This window comes from Carassius gibelio, chromosome B21 (assembly GCF_023724105.1).
Source record: "Carassius gibelio isolate Cgi1373 ecotype wild population from Czech Republic chromosome B21, carGib1.2-hapl.c, whole genome shotgun sequence".
NCBI lineage: Eukaryota > Metazoa > Chordata > Actinopteri > Cypriniformes > Cyprinidae > Carassius > Carassius gibelio.
Window position 1 is genome coordinate 21,240,515 of NC_068416.1, and position 25,058 is coordinate 21,265,572.

The 25,058-nt window shown below is 36.3% G+C and overlaps 1 protein-coding gene across 1 annotated transcript; it reads left to right on the plus strand.

The window, feature by feature from the left end:
* The first annotated feature begins 1,347 nt into the window (after window positions 1-1,347).
* LOC127985477 (protein Niban 2) lies at window positions 1,348-24,560 on the plus strand. Its single transcript, XM_052587487.1, has 14 exons — window positions 1,348-1,583; window positions 6,208-6,338; window positions 7,807-7,935; window positions 8,143-8,248; window positions 8,409-8,576; window positions 15,259-15,374; window positions 18,808-18,912; window positions 19,304-19,466; window positions 20,440-20,627; window positions 20,705-20,860; window positions 21,416-21,529; window positions 21,638-21,745; window positions 22,761-22,872; window positions 22,983-24,560. Exons 1-14 carry the CDS (start codon window positions 1,529-1,531, stop codon window positions 23,894-23,896), a joined length of 2,565 nt encoding a protein of 854 aa, XP_052443447.1. The 5' UTR covers window positions 1,348-1,528; the 3' UTR covers window positions 23,897-24,560.
* The last annotated feature ends 498 nt before the right edge of the window (window positions 24,561-25,058 follow it).

Here is a 25,058-nt window from a genome sequence, read left to right on the forward strand (position 1 = left end):
AAATGTGAATAAAATAACATAAAATTAAGATATACTATTATTTTACTGTTGTGTAAAGTATCATATGTGTTATCAAATTCCTGGTTAGAACAGCATTTAGTCATTTTGACCGCATGAGGGCGATAAACGTCTAATTAAAGTTAAATCTTTTGGTTTTTTTTTTTTTTTTTTTGTTTTTTTTTTTGCTTCAGTAATATAAAATTACAGTGGCTTTTTTTTCTTTTGTATTTTTATAACATTTATGAGTATTTTAGCATTTAAGTAGCTATGGAAACCCGTTTCTGCTTCTAAATGAAAAATAAAACAAGGTCATTTGTTTTTAAATTTTTTTCTCACAATTATGACTTTTTTTTCTCAGAATTGCGAGTTCATATCTTGCAATTCTGACTTTAAACCACGCAGTTGTGAGGGTAAAAAAGTCAGAATTGCATGTTTATATCATACAATTCTGAGAAAAAAATGTCTTAATTGTGAGATAAAAGTCGCAACGGGTTTCCATAATTATGAGCATTTTATGTTCAGAATAATTATAAATGAATATTTAAACAGTTCTTTAATTTTACCATGCTAATAATATTACAATTTAATTATTTAATGTATCATTTGCATTATTTGATCCAGCTTGTGTTTTTATAAAATATAATTGTATTTTAAAACTTTGTTTTTATAAAATCATATTACAAATAAAGGCTATTATTGTCAAAATATTAGTATAATTGATTCATATTAAAATAATATTTTAGCAAAGTATTTTTATTATAATATTTTAAAAGCTTTTAGGAGATTATATGTTATTTTATATATATGCCATGCCAAACTATAAAATAATATTATATATCAATACATATAAATATTATTAAATCAAAATGTTTTTGTTATTTTTAAATAAAAGTTTTTTTTTTTTTGTTTTTTGTTTTTTTGTAGAAAAGCAGGCTTAAAATAAACTTAAAAATAAAAGTAAATCAGTCCTAAAAAGCAGTTTGCATTTCCTGGGGAAAACATCAGCTTTAACTGTAATTCAGTTTTAAAGATATTTGTGGAACGGAATATGCAAACTCTTTAATTCTTTTAAAGACTGAAAAATATTAATATCTTTATTACTTCAAGAAAATAATAATTACTACATTAAATGTTTTGAAACCAAAACGTGTTCATTTTCTGTAAAATAAATAAATAAATCAACTTAAGCCCATCATATAACAAGAGCAAGTCCATGATCATATCAAAGTCTCTAAAATCAGCTGTGATTAAAGAACAGAAGGTTTGTTGTGAAGTTGGGTGTGTCAGGCGGGTGTAAACCACACCCTCTGAATGACACTCATTTGACTCGAGTTTAAATGAGTCGTTTGTCTCACAGAGGGCGTCTGAGTCAGTGAACTCACGTCAATGTGAAATGAACACAACGTTCTGAAGTAACCAGGGATGTTTTATTTGGATGACTCAAAAGACACATTTCTGTAGTGTTCCCTACGTTTCAGATCCAAAGGAACTTTCTTCAATATCTGTGACTGTCATTTAAATCGTCACCATGGGTGATGTGATTTCTAGCAACCTGGACGAAGGCAAACGGGAGATGATTACAGGTAAAACGCGTTTGTGTTACTTTTAAAAGGGAAAAAGTCATAATAGGCCGCTCTGTACAATATACCTAGCGTAGATTAAAAGAGGACTGTTTAACGCGAAAAGAGATGGGGTTAGTTAACGTGGATACACCATCCACAAATTTTTAAGATATTTTTATCAGACGCGTGTAAGTTACACCGAAGAAACTTGGAGGCGTTCGCGCTTATAAAAACAAAACAAAAGCGGTATGAGACGGAACGCTGGAGTCGAGATATGTTTTTCACTTAAAATATATATATATATATAATAAATCCAAATGTCACAATTTAACGTTACCCAGACTCTAATTTCTTAATATTCTTCCTAACTGCTATTTATGTTCCACGGAAATATTAAAGTCAAACCGGTTTATGCAAGTTCATGATTGGGTAAGACACAACAGATGTATTCTTTATTATTAGTGGCGTTCTGATACGTGTTCAATAACCTACTATTAAGATACTATTATATTCAGAGTGAATATAAGAACGCGTAAAGTTAAAACGCTCCCTAATGCCTCAAACATGCAGGTTTAAGACTGGTTACATTTGTATGCGTTAAAAACATTTTTGATATTCTACTGCTAATCATGTTTTTCCACTGTATAAACGTTTTAGGCATTTAACTTTTTGGCAAAAACTGTTTTGCCAACTCTACTTTTTTTTTGAGTGTCCTTGGTATGTTTAATAGTAGGCCTACTTTTGTGTCCACAAATTATATTTTCTTCTATAACTCTAATAATAAGATGGTAAAATGGAAAACTGTCTTTCTATTGTGTGCCCATGAAGCTTCTACTAAGTATTTTTGCTGCAATATGATTCCTTTAATCTAGTTGGTTTGGAGAACTGGTTATATCCTCTACCTGTAAAGAAACCCTTCATAACTATATATTAGTTCACCTCCAAAACATGATGGGAAATAATCCCATTCCTTTAAAGAAGCATCCTTTTGCAATTAAAGAGCTTTAAGATTTGGAATACGGCAATTTATGTTTACAACATTCGCTTTTGAGTTTTCCTAGAAACTAACAGGAACATTTCATAGCTATCCAGTGTGATCTATCTGACACGCGGGAAATTAAATGTTACCAGCCAATAATTTGTGACGTCTGTAGTGGTTAGTTGCTGTGTTTTGGATCTGCTTCTCATCTTTTCCCCTCATGTCAATCATAAAAAGTATCTCTGGATGAAAACCGACTTGATAAATATAGCCTAAGTGTTCATTTGGAACAATCTTCAGTTGTGGAAAACTGTTGAAAAACCAGTTTGAGTGAAACGAGCATAGTGTGAGATAATTTCCTAACGTTTTTATAGCTATACAAAAGCTCTTTTGGCTGTGACTGGAAATTTCGGATCAACGCAACCTTGTATGTACACACACACACATACTCCAAGAACAAGTCAGGACTGGTTATGAAGTATAAGTTTCATTGTGTTTGAAGTACTAGTCCAGATCTTTCACTGATGATAGGCTTGAGTCACTTGGTGAGGTGGCACTTGAAGTGTTCGTCTTGTTCAGCGGTCATTACAGAGAAATATTTAATTTCTGTGAGATGAATTCATGCAGGCGTGTATGCTGATGTCATAAAATGCTGAGTGTATCTGCTGAGTCAGCCCTTTTGAAATTCCACCGCCGTTTATTAATGAACTGCGGGAAGATGTTTGGTCTTCACAAGAGAAGGCCGCCCTCATAGACTCTCCCTTTATGAAGCCTTAAGCAGTTATGAAGATGTTTGTGGTAGATGGACTGAGGTCAGGAGGTTGAAGGGAGGTTTAAACACAGAACATTCCTCTAGGGATCTCTAGACCTCCCGTGTGAACTATTTGACTAATAGGGCTGGATGTTTTCTGAGAGCAAGTATGAACATGTCTTTGAGTAATGGGGAGGAACTTCTCAAGGTGTCATCATGCTCTCAAACTTTTGTTTTGTCTGTCTCCCCCATATCTTTCCCTCCCTTCCGATAGCGAAGGGTTCATCTGCTGACCATGCATGTGGGAAGGGATGTTTGTTAGCTTTTGGTCTTTTACAGTTTCTATAGTCAGTGAATGGATCGCTTTGACCTGTAGAATGGTAAAATAATCTCTTAGGTAAAATAATCTAACTGGCAGTTAAAAGTTAGTTGAAATTTCAATAATGTCTTTGGGAAGCGTTGGTATCAGTAAATGTCTTTTGATATTGTTTTTTATTAAAAGTGTATGAAGTATGATAATGGCTTTCTTGGTGTCTTGTCAAAAAATAGTTATTTATACACTATTGCAAATGTTCTTTGTAAAAGAAAAGAAAACCTTGGATGGAAAAAAAGAAGAGACATTTTAATGAAAATATATAAATAAAAATATAAGTAAAAAAAAAAACAATTGTCATGGTGTCTGTTAAAATGAGACACTGGAGACGAAAGAGCCAGGAGCAGTGTTTATTGGGTAATCCAAAAATTAAAATGAGCACTGGGTCAAAACCATGAAATCAGTCAAAAAACAAAACGAACAGGAAACTAGAAACGCGAGGAAACTGGGTGATGGAAAAATAAGGACTTCATGACACAGACAGAAAACAGACCGGTTTATATAGACAGGAAAATTATGATGAAAGTGAAGACAGCTGAGTGCAATTAACAGGTGTGCAATTACCGTGATGAAGGGACAAGGCTTTGTGGGAAATGTAGTGCCTGCGGTGAGGTGCCTATGGGGAAGTAAGACCACTAGTGGACACCCAGGGAAACACAGACCAGACACCGTGACACTAATTAAATGTTCAAATTTTAAAGATTTTATTATATAAAAGTCTAAATACATTTACATCCTAATATTTACAGTATCGAAAGACAGATATATTTTATGTATATAGACACAATTTATACTATAACATGAATTTGAAAGTGTAAATATTATTTGGAAAATACTTAGTTTCTATTATGTTACTTTTTTTCTACTTCTAGCACAGTGCTGTTAGGGTTAAGTACTGATTTATTATATTTAATGTATTATATAAAAGTTAATGCTGATGAGAAGTCTTTTTTAGAGAATCATCTCCAGCACCTGTGCCAACTGAGCGTCTAAAAACACTCTCTGCAACTATATATTTTAATGAATACAGTGACATATTCCACACTGAGCCAAAGCAAACTGAATCTACAAGTTCTTCTAGTTTAATGCAGTAGTGGGTCTGCTAGAGAATGGTCTGCCCTCACAGACACGCCGGCTGTTGCATTCAAACAACACAACATCTCCTGTAACAAAGCTTCTAATCTGATGGAGTTCTTGAGAAATGAGTTGTAAGTGAAGAGATTGCTTCCTGTGGAGACCTACTGTAGGCCATGGTACAGTAAACCTGAATACCCAGAAGGCCATGTGTATTTAGAGTGCTGTAATGTAACCTGAGTTGACATCAGATGTGGCCCTTCCTTATTGTCCATTCCTGTCAGGTTGTTCCTTGTTTCTCATGGAAATCTGTCTTTTCACATACATTCAAACACGTGCCGACTTTCATCAGCATCCAAATGCTAAGCCTCTCGTCATGTAAATATGAAATCCCAAGGATATTGTTTCCTCTAAAACTAGACCACTATGCTTTGAATATGGCATTCAAATGTGATCGCCTCTGATCATGCATCACTTTTTCCATTTGTTGGCCTCTTTATATAAGCAAATTCATCTTTATAGCGCCATCTTCTTTTCATAAAGCTTTGATAAGCCTGCAGGCTCGGGTCTTTTCATTTTCAATGTTTATTTTCATACTGTGTCCATGTGTTTCCACACTTGAATGTTTTTGCAACTGTTTCTCTATTTATCAGGAATTCACATTTGTTGTTGATCACCTTTTTGTTTTGTAACCCTATTGAATTTTAGGATCAGCATTTTCACAGATAAGATATATTTCAATATAAGTGTTATGATATTGTAATAGAATACACAGTTACAGGGTTTAAATACACAGGGTTGCACAAAATGGCCCCAAAATCATAATCACATTTTTTGGACAATGTTATTTTCCCCCCTTACATCTAATATGGTAATGTATTTAATAAAGTATTGTTTTCTAAAATTTCTAAAATTATTTTCATAATTGTTTAAATTATTAAATAACTATTTTATAAAAATAGTTAATGTGCATTTAATATTAATAATAAAACAATACAATACAACAAAATTGCCGTCTTTTGTGGTTTAATAAGCGCACATGGCAATATCATGATTTCTGTTAACTCTTTCAAACCCACACACGCAGACATGGGCTAATGATGTCGACAGTGGATTGTCACTTGTTGTGTTTCACACTGTAGTTCTAGTCAACTTAAAATCTTGGATCAAGTTACAGCTGTGTTTTGTTTGCTTTAAGAGGCTGGGTTTTTCTCTGTGTTTGCATCTCCGTTGTTATCTTGCCTAATTGCATTTGGGAACAATTCTCAACTAAAAGACTAAAACTAACTAAACAGGTTTATAATTTTTTGTGATCGTGATTAAATGTTAATAATGCCATTTGACCTAAAGTAACCTCTAGCAAATGCAACCTGCAATTTGCAGTGCACTCTGCAGCTGTAAAGTAATAATTTCTTTCTTTTGCTGCGGTCCTTAAATCTAACATTCCTATGTCTCTGTTCCAATTTAGGCCGCACCAGCGCTGTGATGTCAGAGTTTGGGAGGTTTTATGAGCAGCAGTACGCTGTGGCTTTGTTCAACAGCGTACGCTATGAGCTCGAAGGAGGAGGGAATACCCAGACACAACTGCTACATAGAAAGGTATATTTCACATCTGTCTGTCCAGTCATGATGATCCCAGAGGGATGGGGAAAGACGGTCAAAGAATGGAAAAATAATGGCAAAGAATATTGCCCAGTACAGGTTAAAATTAGATCAGAAGTAAGCCTTCCAGTTTTAGTTTTTCCTTTTTTTTTTGTGGCTCTACTGTACTGTTTCCCTCGTGTTGAATGCTTTCTGTGGTCGTGCTTATCGACATTAAGTCAGTGAAGAGGAAGTGGAGCAGATTTCACATGAGTTAAATAGTTGTAACAAAGGCCTGAATAGCAAATACACACACAAAAGCATATAAAGACTTCAGACGCCATTCCACCGACAGTAGCATCAAAGGATCTTGGGTAGACCTTTCTTTCTAATGGCATTTTTCACCAAAATTATGCTGGTGCCAGCCCACAAATGAACTTTGGAGCAGTATTGTCTTTGTTTACAAGTATTACTTATGGAATTTGTGTTGATGCAACTGCCAAAAGTTATTACGCATACAATTCATAACAAACAATTCATATAATCATAATTGTGTTTTAGACAAACATGAAAAATTGAAGTGGCTTGAGCTGCTGTCCAGTGCATGGGAACTTTGCTTTGCGTCCATCAACTGAATGTGCATCGCCCCAGTTTAGAAGACTTTGACTATAACGGGAATGATCTACTTGGTTTTGCAAGACTAAGTTGTTGTTGTTTTGAAAACTTTCCAGTTTCCACCCCCCTGACCCCTGATATTAATTGCCATGTCAAAGGAGCTGAAACCAGCTTTTCTGCAATGGAAAAATCTGTCAAACTGTTTAAGATCAGTCAACCAACACATTGGTTTGATTGCATTCAGTTTGAGGGATGTTCTGAGATCTTGGTTATCTCAACAAATGCACAGAAAGTTTAAAATCTCATCAGCCTTCAATTTTGAACACTCCTCCTTTCTTATTGGTCTCCAAACTCTCCTGGCCTCCCCAATTATCAATTGTCCATGAAGTCATTTGATCTCTACTCAACACAGAAATCTAGACCATTGCCAAGAAAAACGCTTATGCACTCTCATGTTTGAAGTCCCTCAGATGTTCTAAGACAGGACAGCTGGACTTGGAAAATATCTGCCTGCATTTATTTGTATTTCTTTTCAAAGATTAACAGATTAACCGTGTTCAAAGGCATGTGCACTCACCAGTGGTAATTTCAGCATCCATTAACAGAAAGCAGTGGTTTTGATTGTAGACATAACACAAGCTTGAATGGCTTTTATGTACCAGTTGCTCCACCCATTTCTTATTTTTGGCTGAATCACTCAGATCTATGTTATATAAACACGTCTCAGGCCAGCCTTTTGTTATTTCAGCCTGCTGGGAGTGTTTCACGTTGGTCTTCTAAACACCATTCATTAATTTTTTTGTTTAGTCATGCTTTCTAGTAAAATTATTTTGATTTGCATTTGTTTAAAATGCATTTGTTCCCACCACAGGACCCCCTGAAGAACAAGTCCATCTTCTCTGGAGGTTTGTTTCAGTATCTGGAAGAGAGCAAGAAATGGAGGAGCCGCTTTTTGTATGTTGGCGACTCCTACAACATCAGCTTGTATGAGAGCAAAGCGGTGAGTGTAAACCACTGAGCATGTGTTTTTTTTCCCCCACAAACATGCCCAGCTCATATAATTAAATGTAAACAAAAGAAAAAATGATCTGAATGTTAAACTTGCATTACTGGAACTAAAGTGAATCTAAAGTGTACTGCTGTTAGTGGACATGTTTGACATTTCCCCAGCTGGAGAGAGATTCTGAGCTATCTGTTTCCTCTACAGGCACATGACCGAGGGCTCCACTCCAAAGGGGTCATTAACTGTGCCGGGTACAGAGCTCTGACCTCTATGGAGGAATACTTGGGGCTTCTCAACAATAGCCTAAGTGGTGAGAAATTAATGGATACAATAATATTTAAATAAACCGATAGAAAAGTAGCAGGTTAGAAAATACTATAAGAATTCTAAAAGATCCTAATGGAAATGTAGTACGACACTATTTTAAAATCAAAGTATGAACATTATATTGTGTTATCTTGTGGTTTTAGATACAAAGGCCAAAGCGACCAGTGCCCCATTTCTGAAATGTCCCACACAGTTTCCCCTCATCCTGTGGCATCCATACGCCCGCCATCACTACTTCTGTGTCATGACGGAGAAAGAACAGAAGAAGTGGCACGCCGTCTTCCAGGACTGTGTGAGACACAGCAATAACGGTGAGTCACGGTCACAAACAAAGGCAAAGCAAAGCATTCCTTCTGGTTTTAGATTGATGCCATGTGTGCTTTTCTATTAAGTGTATCTGCTTTGCTGAAAAGACTTGGCTTATCTACTTCATCTATATCACAATTACGGGAAACATCACATGTTAATTGCCATTTTTTAATTTGTGTGCACAAAAAATGTCATGAGAAAGTTGTAGTTTGTTGGCATAAAGGTAAAAAAGTAAATGTGAACTGCTATCCAAAATAACCTTAAAATGGATCTCCATACCAGAGCATTTGCTGCATAATCATTTCTTTCTGACTTGCGTCACAGTGAGAGCTGAATTAACAGCGAGATTTGACCTGCAACATTTATTTTTCCTCTACGTCACTCAAACGTAGTCTATATTACATATCTAGCTAAATATGCTGAGAAATATTATGCATGCCTTTGTAAAAATACTTCATAGTATTACATTACCTGCAACTCCACCCTCACAAATCACCTGGCTTATCATCATATTTCAAATCACACAGCAGGGTGTGTGTCTGTGTCTGTGTTTGTGAGGGAAAGAAGTGTTTGTGTCTCAGCTTAAAATGTTGAATGCTTTTGAAATTACTTTAAGGTGTGGAGGATGTCCTTTTGTCATTTTAACTAATGCTAAATATCCTGTGCAGGAACAGTGAACTTTTAATGTGCTTTATGACGTGTTTTTGTTTTTTTTTATTCTTCATTAAAATGCATTGATATTACATAAAAATCAAGTAAAATTTTATGGAAGGTGCTATTTTGTTTTACTGTTCAAATTATTATATATATATATTTTTTTACGAATTTAGATTTTTTTTAATTTATATATTTGTTACATTATTCACAGTAAAGAGATGTGTAATGTTGTTACAAAAGAAATCTGTTTCAAATAAATGCTTTTCTTTTAAACACTCTTTACATCAATCCTGAAAAAATGTATCACGGTTTCCACAAAAATATTAACCATTTTAAAAATTTATAATAATAAGAAATGTTTCTTGAACATCAAATATGCATATTAGAATGATTTGTGAAATATCAAGTGATACTGAAGACTAAAGTTATGGATGCGGAAAATCATCAAAATAATAAATTGTTTTAAAATATTTTATTACATTTTAGGAGTGGGCGATATGACCAAAATCTTATATCATGATATGAGAAATTTTATATCATGATAAATATTTAGATCTTGATATAGTTGTTTTTTCTTTTAATAAGGTTTTTTATGATATTAAGATTTGAAACCATAGAATTTCCATAATCAGAATTACCAATCAATATCAAACTAATACAAGAAAAAAAGACTGAAAAAAAAAAGAGCTTTAAGACTGAAGTCCGGATCTAATACACTGTTATATATACGCTTTCTCTTGCAACTGTTTTCATTCACTTAAAACCTAAATGACTATGTTTATGAGGATACTTGCATTTAGATGCATATAACTGTTTATGCAATCGTTCAAAGCCAATAAAGAGGCAAAAATGCATTATCAGCTGATGCGTGGCTTACGCACTCCTCTAACCCAGAAACCCAGACAGCGCACACATATACAGTAGCTCTGTTGTTTGTTTCAATGGCCTAAAACCAGTTGTTTTAAACTGCAATGCTTAAAAACCCATGCAAACATTAAGTTTTAGTGACTATGCACACAGGAACGTGACGCTGAATGCTGCTATTCACATGTCTGCCTGCACCCCCGTTTAATGCATGTAAGACTGCCGTCATTCAAATGAGGAAAACGACTTATTGCCGTAAACAATGTATTTTGCGGCACTACAAAATAAACGATAGAGCACAATATGAATCTGATACATATGAATATATGAATGATACACTTTTAATTCCGTCCATTCAATTTATATCGTCATATCGCCCAGCCCTATTAAAAACATGTATTTAAAATTTTTATAATTCCACAGTATTGGTTTTTTTGTGTGTGTTTTTGATTAAATAAAAGCGGGCTCATTGAGCATAAGACATATTTATTTGAATGGTGCAAATAAATAATTAAAAATTACTGCAGTCAGCGCCAATAGCCTAGCGGGCAGTGCGCCGACATGTGAGATGTCGACATGCATCCCGAGTTCAAATCCCGGCTTGATGACCTTTCCTGAAGCCCCAAACCCCCCGCAACACTCCGTCCTATTGTACTAAATGTGAATTTTTTTTTTTACTGAAGTTGCGTATAAAGTTGAAATAAAAATGCTAAACAAGAGTGTAGCACTATAGATGTTGACGAACTAATAAAAGGAGGTATTGTATTTATTGGCTGATATACGAATTGCACAACTTGCAGAGCAGCATAGCTCCAACATGTTGCCAGTCGTTGACTTCTAACAGAACATCCTCTGACCACATGTCAACACCTTCCCACATGGCCTTGGGGCACTCTCAGTAAGACTTGTCAGGGCATGACAGCGAATTGCTAGTTTTGTGGATCACGAATGATAATGACACAAGACAATATGCGGGGAGATATCACTCTAGCTATATCACTCACTGCCTAACATGAAGGGCCCCCCTGTTTGTCCACTTTGAGGAAACCCAGACCTCTCTGCACTCTAGAGTCAGATATTGATCTTTTAAAGGTGGGACCTTCAAGTCACTCATTAGCCAGGGGCTGCATGCAGTGACCTTCCTGCTGATTTACCTGCAGAAACTATGCAAACCATCTGACTACCTTATTGTGTCATATTTTTCATTTGTGTGTCAAAAATGTCTGGGCTTGATTTTATTAATTGGGAATTGAAAAGTTCGTTTTTGAAGGCTAACGTTTATTGAAACGTTTAGATTTTTTCCAAATTGTTATTCTTCTGTGTTGTTATTTTGATGTCTTTATAATTAATGTGTGCTGTTGGCAAGATTGAAACGAAAACTGAACTGCGTATAAAAGCATAAATAGCAGTTTCACTGTTGCTTTATATTAACCATTTGTCTTGTGACATCACCCAAAAAAATGCACTCAATTCACTTCTGATATTTTGATGAAAGAGTAAGCCATTATTTTCTTTTTAATAACTTGGACTATAACTCATTCAAAATAAGATGAGTAATGAGTTTTAATTAAGGTACATGTTGACATTCACAAGACGTCTTAAAGTAGTATTGTTCCTCAGCCCATTTCGCATATTGATTTAAAATTTACATGTAACAAGGGACAGATCAATATGTACAGTGATATCTCTAGCTTGCCTCCAGGCTTTTTAAGATCCTGAAGGTGAAGTACAGTGCCTCTGGCTTGGTAACAGCCCAAAAAAGTCACAAGAGCTAGAAATGACATAGGTAGGGCCCTATGATTTCCCGCTGCAGAAAATGCGGTTGTAGTGGATTCAATTCAATAAATAAAATGTTTAATATAAAATAAATTAATTCGAGATTTTGATTATTACAGTTTAATGAAACCATTGAAACTGAATTCATGAAATTAATGGAACATTGAATTTTGTTAAAAATAAAATAAAGCTTATTTTTGTAATTGTTTTCCTTAATGTAATTTTTGTTAAACTTTTAATAAACGCTGTTATATAAACTTTTTGATTTTTCAAATAATTTAACATGCTTTTTGTTTAATAACATTTCATTTAGCAAAAATGAAATCCAGAAAAATGAAAATGAAAAAAATCAATTTTGAAAAAAATAAAATGGAATTTGGGGAAAAATAGCATGCATTTCATAGGCCCTACATTGGGAATATCATTTGCCTTTGAGGCATCAGGGAAGGGCTCTGCAAAATCCCTGAGACCTGCCTGAAGCCGAGGGCTGAATGACTTCAGGTAGTTGCTTCACATACGTGAGAACACGGCTCTATGTTTTTGCTAGAGGGTTACCAGAGAGCAGAGACGATCAACCACATGCAAAGCTGTGGTATTACAGCAGGTGCTCAAAGCACTTGGATTTTATTACAGAATTGAAAAGAAATCAAGATAAATTATTAAAAGCCTTTTAAAGAGCCTAAGATAAAGCAAGACACAGTTACACTATTTTAAGCTGTTTGAATTTGAACTTGACTGTGTATGAACTGAAGGCATGTTTTAATTGATCTGATCAGCTTTCAGGAATGGGACTAAACCAATGGAGAATTTCAAACATTGGGGATTGAATGCAAATGTTGCATTCTGAACATTTTTCTTCATCTAGCAATTGTATTCTAGTCATGCTTCTGAAAGCCTGTGGTGGTGGTTAGTCATTTGTTTTGTTGTAGTCATACCCGTCTCATTGGCAACTGGGACAGTTGATGATCAATCATATCATCACACCCATAGTGACATCATAGTCTAGAGACCAATGGCAGAAGGAAAACAAACAGGTTTTAAAATTAAAGTAGAGGTGAATGTTAGTTTCATAAATAGAATTGTAGACGCCGTTGACGGTTGCAATACACAATCAAACACAATCCTTTAAATTAAGCTGAAATTTAATAATAGCCTTAGGCTAAGTAATAGGCACACTGTGTCAGGATTTGGGTAAAGCCCACGATTTATTTGGGATTTTTTTTTTTTATTGACAAAACATTATTTTAATTGAAAGAAAATGAGTGTACAAATATGAAATTAACTGATTAATTTTGAAATTAAAGGTTAAAGAACTGTTTAAAAAAAAAAGATAATATTATTATAAAAGTTAAGACCTGGAAAAAAGAAATCTTTTATTAATAATTTATTAATTTAAATAGCTCTTATATGGCCAGTCATATGTTAATCTGTCACAATGAATCAATTAGTCTCTTTTTCTTTGTTTTATTACCTTTCTTTTACTGGGGTGGAAATTTTACATTCTACAAGTATTATGTTTTCATTGAGCACTGACCTTTCTTCACTGAAATTCAAAAAGATTTAGAAAATTTGATTTATACATTTTATGGCCCCTTTAAATTAGTAATAAAAAAAAAAGAAACATTCTATTGTGTGTACAATTACTTGTTTTTATTTATACTGAAACTAAAAATGTGAATATTGTTAATATAAAAATAATTAGTATATATTTATAAAAGTCAGTCCATGGTAAGATTTATGTTTGTTTGCTTTAGTCTAGACATAGCTTTCCTCCAGATTGGCAAAGAAATGTAATTTAAAAAGCTGAAATGTTTTCTTTGGTTCTCATTATTGATGCAGAGATAAGATATTTTTGTTGAAACTCGTCTAGTTCTTGTGCTTTTAGCCCAAATGGGAAATGCTTCAGTGAACAGAACAGTAATGGTAAGAGTGCACACATGCGGTGGCATAGGAAGCCTGGGAACCAGCCATCCCAGGAGTCTCGGCTAACCACCGTGCAGCCTCATGCCAGAGGCGGTCCACGCTAAACTCTACCATATGTACTATTTTTTGCTGAAGACTCTCGTGTTGAGTTTCTCAGGCCTGCCCACTTGCCAAAGAAAAAGAGTGCAGCTCTTCTTTCTTTCTTTTTTTTTCACCTGACACTAAACACACACAGTGAGCCACATTCAAATGAACTTTGGATGTAAGGTGTCTCTAGTTTGTTAGGACTGCTAGTTGTTTTACCGGTGGACATGTTTGGGGAGGAGTGGGTTCATTTCTGATTTGGGGTTATCGTGTTTTATCGAGCACATAACTCTAGGGACTTTCTCCAAGCAGACTGCTGACAAACGCATCTAGTGTTTTCTCATGGGGCTCATGCCAAGAAAAGCTAGTTATTTTCTACTTTCCTCCATTCTGTGTGTGTGTGTGTGTGTGTGTGTGTGTGTGTGTGTGTGTCTTTCTCTGTCTCGGCCTGGGTCCTGGAAAATGGACGCTGAGTGGATTTCCTGTTCCTGACAGACTGTTACACACTCCATCCCTCCATCTCTCACTGCTGACTTCCTGTCTTTGTGTCAGCCAATCTGAAACTTACTGCAGCACGCAGATATACATGCTCCCCATCACCAGCTCTAGTCTTATGAGTGTTTGTGCAGCTTGCCATTGCTCATGTCCATCTGTGTTTGTCTTTCCTTGCCCATATGTGTAACTTTATGGATCACACTTACTTCCTGCTGCCAACAGGAAAGCAACTTAACAAGGTTATCTTTATCCCAAAATACTCGAATCTCCCCAAATAACAGCTGTTCATATACACTTTTAGTAGGAGCGAGAGCGTGACTGTTTGGAAATCTTTCATCAACTCTGATGTGCAGCTTTTATGCAAACAGTCTTACATCTAGCACGTTATCCATCTTCACTACAGTACTGTATAATTATATCGCCATTTAAGTGTTTTTCCAATAAGTCTCGTCACGTTAGGTCTTGTGGATTCTCTGCTTGAATAGTGTTAGCTGTAGTTTCCATCCACAGACTCTAAGTGAAGATGAGGTCTTATTATTAAAATGGTAATCTATTCCTTTTCCTTGCTGGAAAAACCAGGCTGTACCTGCTTAACATGACTTATAGCTGGTCCAAGTTAGTCTTCCAGCCGTCACCAGTTTGGACCAGCAAAAAAAATAAAAAGCTGGTTAGGATTGTTCAGATTTGAGTTCAAAAACTCTTAAGGCCAACCAAACTAAACTGTTTAAATTGATATTGTTTTAAATTAATGTCTAGAACGATGCTGACACCCTTGTTGAAAATATGAGCAATAGCACATGTGTAATATCAGCATGGGTGTGATTTTGGCCATAGCTAATCATATGACACTCTTCTATAACATGTCATGTGTCTTGACCTCTCTAGGATTGTCGGAAGATTGCAAGGTAGCGACACCAGCATTCACTGATGCCCTGCGGCTCTACAGACAGGCCAAGGGTCACTATGGCACCTGGGACATGATGTGTGGAAACCAAGCGCAGGTTGGTAAAGATCATTCATTTTCGTTTGGAAAATCTGGCAAATGTCAGAAATAAATCATCCTTTATTCAAAACAGGATGCTAAGTTGCTCCTGATGCTATCTAATGAGCCTTAGACAATGTGTTGGACTCATGGGAATAAGAATGTAGGTGAAATCAAAGCTTCCCTGAAAAAGAATGAGACCGAGAGGAGGACAGAACGATTCAGACAGCATTTATCCCTGTGCACTTCTGTTTTCCTTGGATAATTTGGGTAGAGTTTCCTCTACATATCCTCAATCCAGGCTTTATCCTCTTTCCCAGACAGGTGGGCGGGCACCCAAACTTTGGCTCAGGTGTGGCTAACACTCTTAAATGAACAATATTCATTTCACTGAGAACTTCAGCAGTGGAGAATTTGAGAGAATCTAGGCTGAAAAGATTAGGTCTAAATGTTTAAGGAGGTCTAACAGCCTGACCAAAATGGTTTACAAAGTTAAACTTGACCCACCAGCTTATAATTACCTCTAGAGCAACTAATGACCATAAATGATCATCTTAGACCAGCTTGCCAAACCAACATCCATCTAGTGTTCATTTAAGCTGTTTTTAGAAGGTAAAAATAGGGGCAAAAGTGTCAGGACTGGCTTCATCACTGACGCTCTCAAAGAGACCATATTGTAGCTTTTTTCTCTCTTCTATATAATGTTAGTCATAGTTTTATTCACCAAAAACTGTATTTACTTTTAGATATTTTTTCCATGCTGTAAGACCCTTAGAAACTCCATGACTCTTAAACTCAAACTGTACTGTTCCTTTAAGACTTCTAGAAGTAAATTTACCCATTATCGCTGGCCAACCTCCATGAGTTTCATAAGTGTTTAATGTGGGTGGTCATATCTTAAAGGGGTTATATGGTGTAATTTCAAAATTTCCTTTCTCTTTGGAGTGGTACAAGCTGTTCGTGCATAGTTAAGATTCCTAAATTACAAAGATTAAAGTCTCAAACCCAAAGAGATATTCTTTATAAAATGGAATGGGAACATAGCCTACAATACTGTCTACACACAAATGCTGTTTCTATAAAGTGGGGCAGTTCCAACTTTGCAAGGACAGTCTGGTGCTTCTGACTCACAGCCTGTAAGTACGTTTTCATATTAAAAGAATTTGCCACTGATAATTCAAACATGAGTTTTGAACAGTGTAGAGTACAGTTGTTCTTGTTGTTTGTCAATTCTCCAATCACAACATGGTTTTATGTTTACGCGCCGCGATATGCAACACAAGGCGTAAAAAGACAGTTTAAGTCATTATATTAAGTAATTATGTCCCCACTGGATGCAACAAATGTCATGTTTGTAATGGGTTTTATTGGTTTTGTGTCATCACGCCGGGCATGACAGTATGTTTGTAGCATTTCAATCACACACTTAAGGCATTTGGCCAATCACAATAGACTGGATAGCTGGCCAATCAGCATACACCTCACTTTTCAGAATGATGAGCTTTGTAAAAATCGGCGCGTTTCAGAAAGGCGGGGCATAGAGGAGAAACAATAATGTACAGTATGCGGAAAATGTGTTTTTTGAACCTTAAACCATGTAAACACATCGCAATACACCAAATACACAATATAACGTTATTTTTAGCAAAGTCATATGACCCCTTTAATGTGCTAATATTTGTGAAGTCATAATAATTAATATTTCTAAATGACCCATTTCTCCCTTCCAAACTCATTTAGACACACACACAAAATACACCGTTTTCTTTCCATCTGACCTGAAACCCATTTCTAAAAGCTGTTTTTAAGCTATGTTGATAAATCAGACTGATCACTGTGTATTTAAGCTCTCTAATGTTCTGGAGGAGCACAAACCCTCAATAATGTTTAAACCATAGAGCAGAGAGACGGCTGAGAATGTGTCATTAGAGGGGTGAGTTATGGTCAGGTCTCTGGTTTGTACTGCAGTCTCATTTTAGTCATAATATGCTAGAAATAACCTTTAGTTTCTAATAGATTTGGCAATGTCTGTCTTGCCCTTTTTCTCACGTACACACACAGATTTGAATGAAATGCAAATAGGCAATCATTAAAATTATTGGGTGAGGGTTATCCTTACTCACGCAGTCTCACTCACACACACACACACACACACACACACACAATATAGAATATCTTCTCCTCTACTGTAGCTTTAAATTCCCTATTATTTTGAGCACATTCAAGTCTTGATGCGTCACTGTTAGTCAAGACATCACTTATTGTGCATTATAGTCAAAGTTTTTTTGCTTCCTTCCAGGAAATGTTTCTTATGAATGAGCTTTTTGTGTGTGTGTGTGTGTGTGTGTGTGTGTGTGTGTGTGTGTGTGTGTATAAAGCCAATTAATGTCTCTGTTCTTACTCTTTAACCAAGTAAAAGTACTACGAGTTGTGAATATAAAGAAGGTATTGACGTTGTGCATGTGTGAGAAACATGGTCTTTCCTCTTCATCCCACCCTCAGTGGTGTTGCAGGGCGTCACGGTCAGCCTGGATGTGACACCACACTGGAAACGGGTGTGTGGACTGTTATTACTGCAGGGTGTGGGCCGTCTGTTTTTTGTTTTTCTGTCAGGGGGTCTGCGTGGTGTTACTGCCCACCTGGCCCCTGCATTGCTATGAAAACTGGCCGAGGAGAGGGATGAGAGCGATTCTATACTACTTACTGTCGGATGAAATTGTCAGAAGCTCATGGATTTAAAGAGGAACTTGAACTCAAGCCACTCACCCTAATAGCTTTACATGAAGATGATTGTATGGTTACTGATACCGGTTTGTTCAGCCAAGCCTATAGCTGTAATATGAGTTCAATCAGCCATTACTCATTGCTCCATTTTATGTGCATGGTGTGGCCTGATGCCTTACAGGTGACCAGCTAAAACACCTCAAATACATGTCAGTCAGGTCATAAAAAAGCCCCTTTTGCCGATTTTATTATCCCCTCCCCCCCATTTGCTCTCTCTCTCTTCTATAAACACATTATTTGATATAAGGAAATATTAAAGGGTGAGCTAATCCTAATGTTTAGATGAACGAGTCATGTTTGGTGTGTTATTTATGATAAACCAATTGTCCTATCCCTAAAAACACACATGAAAAGACTTATTCTTGCAGACTTGTTTCTCGGCATCAAAGGTTGTTTCTGTTTTGGCTGTCATTGCATGCAATGCTGTGAGCATGAACAAAGCAGCCATCTGTGATGGGCGTCTAAGTTGTGGATTTCAGCGATAAAGCATTGTGTTTCTAGAATTGATAGTTTGACATTGTACAGTCTGCAGTCTAGTTATTGAAGATAAGCATGCAAAACCATCGAGTTATTAGCATGAAGTTAATGATGCTCTCTTATCAGTTTCTTCAGCACTATTCAAATTCTGTCATCATTATTTAAGCACACATCTGTGTTTGTCTGTCTAGATTCTTGCTAACCTGGTGATGGAGACTTTGCACCCTGAACTAAAGAATCTGATCGTGCCTCGGCTGAAAGGAAAACTACAACAGAGACAGAAGGACTGGATGCTGGTTGGTTCTAATATGTAAATTCTGAAGCTGTAATATGTATATATGTACATAAATGAGTATAAATGCGTGAGTTTGTTTTTTTGTGTGTGTGTTCCATGGCTCACAACTCTCACAATGTCGACAGCCTTAGCTGTGTAAACCAGCTAGATTATTACCTTGGAGACAAGTTTACTATCTTGTGATGTTCAATACATTGCATACAATACAATACATGCACGTGATCAGCAAATGTCCTGAACGTGTGCAGACTTTCCCCACTGACCCACTCTACTGTTAAGCCCTTATTGAATTTTGTTTGTTACTGGATTAAGGAATCAATTTATACAGGTATGTGTATAATTGCTGCAATTTCTTGGAGGTTTGTTTCTCATCTGTTTGTTTGGGCTGTCAGATCTCCGATGCAGTATACAGACAGGTGCTGTCACAGACAAAAACTCAACACGAAGCTCTGGCTCAAGTATGTGAGGTGGAGCGCCCTCCTCTGGACTCGGCTCTGCGCACAAATATGGATCAGATCATCACGTCCAAAGAGCACGTTTCTGGAAAGATCCGTGGTAAGAGAAAACCAGTCAACCTTCTCTGTGGAGATTACTAATGTGTCATACATGGCCACACTCTCAAAAATGGCAGCAGCAAAAACACATTGCCTGATTCATGACAACTAAGAACTGTAGATTCTATGAAGTTAGTGTAGTGCTGTATCATCAGTCTTTTTGTTACTTTCTTACAATTCAGTGTTACAGATACTTTTGGATATACAGTACACTTAATGATTGTGACTTCATTTAATACACAGACCATGCCACACTTTATTTTAATGGACCCTATTCTTAGCTGCACTATTTCAGTCTCGCATTCTTCCACATGATCCTTCTTTCTTGGAATTCAGTCTCAATCAACATAGTTTGGCTTTAACCTAAAAAGCTCTAACTGTCCTCCCATAATGTAGGTCTGGCAAGAGTACTACATTTTTCTGTGTGTCATTTGTGGCTAGGACTGTGTTCCACCCAAAGTACATTTCAAATAGCACAAGCTAAATCATCTCGATAGCAGGTTTTTGAGTATTTGTACAAATCTCTAAATTGCTTTAGAGTCCATCTGTGTGCTTTTGATGGCTCCTTTATTCTTGCGGAACAATAGTGGCTGTTTTTGACACCTAGGACAGGTGCTTTCCTACAGTCACTTGTTCACAGATACCAGAGCCCATTATGTGGCCTAGAGTTTTTGTGATTAGTCTTAAGCTTTCATAATTGAGTCTCTTCTAAAGCGTTCTTTGTTATGACGCCCAATTTGAGGAGCGAGACAACATTTAAACAAAAAAAAGTCCCTTAGGGGCCGGATGTCTTTCACAACCTGAAAACAAACATGTATGCACTGAACATTTCACATGAATTTAAAGCTCCAGTTTTGATGCAATCAACTGTACTTTAAACAAAAACACATGAGTTTAACATTAAATATGACGTTTTTTTTCCTCTATAAGGGGCGTTCTAGTGCACTAATATTTGTCTAATCCTCTTCTTGAAGCGTTTGTGTTGCCTCATGTCGAACAGCTTGTGAGAAGCAAGGTTCAGCCCTACATCCACTCCATCCTGGAGGCCCTCATGGAGCCCACCAGCAGAGGATTCTCTGAAGTGAGGGACATCCTCTTCCGTGAGCTGGTGGAGGTCAGCAAGAACACAATGAACGAAAGCAGCAGTGAGAAAGTGGGAGAGGTGAGGCTGGACTTTGATTAACACTTTAAGCAGAGCCTTTTTAAAGCAATGGCTAACTCCAAATCCTCTCTTCATAGCATATGGAAAAGATTTCCATGTTGGCCTTCCATCCGGTGAAGATGCAGAGCTGTTATGAGAAGATGGAGGCATTGAACCTTGAAGGCCTCCAGCAGAGATGTGACGTGTCCAGTCCTTCTGTGTTCATCCAGAGAGCTCAGATCCTCATGAGACAGGTGTCTTTCCTCTTTAATATTCCATTTAAATATTTAAAACCTCTTGATGTTTTGCAGTACTTGGCACTAGCCCTTGAAATAGATTTGATATTAGCCTGCATTCATTTTTCTGGTGCCTACCAAAAAAAAAAAAAAAAAAAACAGGCATCGATTTAGCAGTGAGGCCAAGAGCATGAATCAATGCGGGATGTGGCTAAAACCTATTAAAAAGAAAGCAGTATATTGTTAATGAGCGCCACCTTGAGGTAATACCTCTTATTACAGGTATGTTGGCTAAAGAGATTCATACTGAGATTTTACTAAATCAAAGTACACACTGTTGTCTGACAGCTAATTAAAAAAAAAAAAACTAAAGAAATCAATAATAGATCACATCTATCTACATGTCTGTTCTGTTTTGGTATATAACATCCCATGGTCATTTTAGTATTACATGCATGCAGAAAAAGTGAATACTGATTTACAAAATAGCCTTTGTCCTTTAGAATTCTATCATTTTTACAAATTAACAATCATAGTTGACACTTCCTAAAATTCCTCCATTTATGTATGTAGCAAATGGACAACGCGGTATACACATTTGAGCAGCTGGTCCATCAGAGTCTAGACGGCCACAGTGGGGAGGATTTCTGCAAGACCATCCAGCGCTGTCAGGACCGAGTACTCAAAGTGAGGGCTTTAGTTGGGTCTTTACTTTTGTTATACAGCTCCTGGGTCATTGCTGTATCAGACCACCTTCATTTCTTTGTTTTAATTCGGTTTGTTTATGGCCTGCAGAAATATGACTATGACAGCAGCACAGTGCGGAAGAAGTTTTTCAGGGAGGCGTTGCTTCAGATCATCATACCGTACATGCTGAAACAGCTCGCCCCATCCTGTTCACGGGTAAATTCAAGGAATCAGCCTCTTTCTGTGACATTTAGAAGTGCCAGTGTTCTGTGTCATTTTTTTAAAATGAATTTTATCCCCCTGTAAGAAAAAAAAAATCAATATTTTTTCCTAATGTGTCACTCTTAATATTTCTCAGATATTAATGGGGGCTCAGGTCAAAAATGTTACCAAAAGAAAAAAAATAACCCAGAAATTAAACTGGTGATAAAATATTTATTATTGTTGTTATATATATAACTGGGTATTTTATTATTATTTTTTTTTTTACTTGTTGCTAATAATAATATTGATTCTGTTGAGGATGGTGGTAGTATTTGTAACCAGATAATATAAAAATATTACTGTTATTGTAGTTTATATTTATTCTTATTATTTGTGATGATCATATAAATACTAAATTATCTGTTAACGAATAGTACTACTACTACTATTATTATTATATGTAGTTTATTTATTATTATTATTATTATTATTATTATTATTATTTATTTTTCAAATGTATTAATTTATCTTGTTGCTAATAGTTATGCTAATTATAATCCTGTTGATAATCATCATGATTATGGTGCCGCTGATGCTATTAGTAGTAGTATTTGTAACCAGATAATATAAAAAATATAACCGTTGTTGTAGTTTATTATTATTATTATTATTATTGTTGTTGTTATTAATGATGAGATGATTATATAAAAAATACATTATCTGGTTACAAATACTATTATCACCATCATAATCATTATTATTATTAATATTTGTAACCAGATTATTCATTCATTATAATTTATACATTTATTATATCATGTTGCTGATAATAATAGTTTATTATTATTGTTTGTTGATTTGTTGATATTTTACAGTTCATTTATAGATGGTTTTCATAGATATAGCTTAATTATTTATCATTTATTTGAAATGATAAATGTTAATATTTTACACAAAATTAGAAAACATGGTGTTTTGGGGTTATGTGGAAAAAAAAGGAAAAACTTTTTTTGTCTTTGACATCTAGGATCTGCCCAAGTTCAGGGAGCTCATCTTTGAGGACTTCTCTAGATTCATCCTAGTAGAGAACATCTTTGAGGAAGTGGTCCTGCAGTCAGTCAGCAAGGACATCATGATGGGTGAGTGTTTGCACTGCAGCCCCTTTAGCACAATATAGCACAGCCCCCATACGTTACTGCTTAAACATATTCTTGCAATGTGTTTCCAATCATTCCTTTTCATTCTGCAGCTGTGAAGGAAGCTGCGGTCCAGCGAAGGCACAACCTGTACAGAGACAGCATGGTCCTGACCAACAGCGACCCCAATCTGCACCTGCTGGGAGAGGACACCATCGACTGGGCTAACCAGTTCGGAGGAGTAAAAGGAGAGAGGCAAGGAGGCGAAGCGGCCAACAGGAAACGCAAACAGATCGTCTCCATGATCCAACTGGACGGGATGCCTCTGTTATACGAGTCCTGCCAGGAAGTACCAGGAGTGGAAGGCATCCCAGAGGAGAACGAAGGGCAGACGGAACAAGATCTTGAAACAGAAAAGCCTGTGAACCCAATACAGCATGTCCCCTTCGAGAAAGAACCAGGTTCTCCTGACAGCATCAATGAGATTCGAGACCTTATAAACCCAGTGCTGGAAGTCGTTGAAAAAGACGGCTCACAGTTGACCAATGGGATGTTGCCTTTGGAAGAAGGCGATGAGGTGAAGCAAATCATAATGGTAACCGAGATTGTGCCAAGGGAGTCACCAATAAAGGTTGACGAAGAATTGGATACCGCCCAGATCAAACGGTCTTTAGAAGAGGAGCAGTGTGTATCCGCCATCGAAAGCGCCATTCAACAGATCGAGATCGCCATCCAGGAAGACCCCAGCGAGAACCTAAGCGAAGGCGCCATCGACTCTGATGGGGAATTCGCTCAAACCTCTACCAACTCCAGCCCTCTTCATCACGATGACAGTGGATTTCAGTCTCCAGCCAATGAGAATGTAGAAGAAGTGGAGCCTCAGCCAATCACAGACGAGGTGGTGGACACCGAGCAAGTGATGTTAACTCTGGTGGAGGGAGTAAAGAGTAGCATTGATTTAGACGCCGAAGCTCCTAGTGATGCTTCAGAAAAGAAATCTGAAGAGATCAAACATTTTCTAAACTGAAAGTGTTTGACACACTTTTGTTTGCTTTCCATCAGAAACACTTTACAGTTGATATTGTAGCCAATTTGTTTTTAATTTAATTTAATTTTAATTAGATACATTTTCTGTTTTTCCAGTTAATTTTGTGGATGTTTATCAAGGAGAATTTTTTATGTATATATATATATAGAGAGAGAGAGAATATCCTCATAGGCTATATACACAATTATATGGCCTTCTGTGGCTTTTTTAAATTTTTTATGTAACTCATGACTCCCACACCAATTATAATGTGGCAGAGGTTTCATAAACTAACTGTCGTTATCTAGGACCGTTCCATTTCCTGTTCCTGTGCTCACTTGTTAGACTGTGGTTTGGTTGCGGGTTGCGTAAACCAGCATGCTTTAACCTTTTGACATCAGCGAGGAGGTTAGTATTATAACTAATGCAAATATATGGACTTGACCTGAATGTACTTATATGTACAGTGAGGTGGCTTGGCACATTACAATATATCTCAAAAGTTCAGTGATATTTCATAGGGGCCATCTGAATTATTTTTTTTTTCTTCTTTTAATTGTGGAATATATTTAAACACTAATTGTACATTTATTAATGCAGAGTAATTAAGCACTTAATAACTGCAAATGCATTCAGAGGAATTAAAGCTTGCTTTGTAATGCTGGTAGATTCTCTTTTGTGGTTTTAAAGTGAGCTGTTTCCTAGAAATGCATTAACACTCAAAGGATTGAAGTAGGTTTAGAAAACTCCTCAGAATCATCGCTTCATATTTTAGTTTAGTAGCTTTGTGGAAACTTTGGGGAGCTTGGCTCATGATGTGTGAACGTGAGGAATTCTGAGACCTCGTACAGGACTGGAGGGAAAAGGTTTGCTCTGGCATGTAGCTGTGGGGGTTTTCTAGAATTACTAAAGTTAATTCATTACTGGACATATTTATGTTTTAACCTTTATCTAACATTTTAGCTCCACATGTTTAAAAAAAATGTGTGGTTATTTATTTTTAAAGAGTTGTGATTTTTCTACATCTTCTGTTCCTTTTGTAAGGCAGCAATGGATAAATAAATTAGTATTATTCTGAAATGTTTATTCTGTGTATATCGATTTAAGATGTTACACTGGGATTCAAAAGTTTGGAATCTTTTAATAATTCTTTGAGAAATTA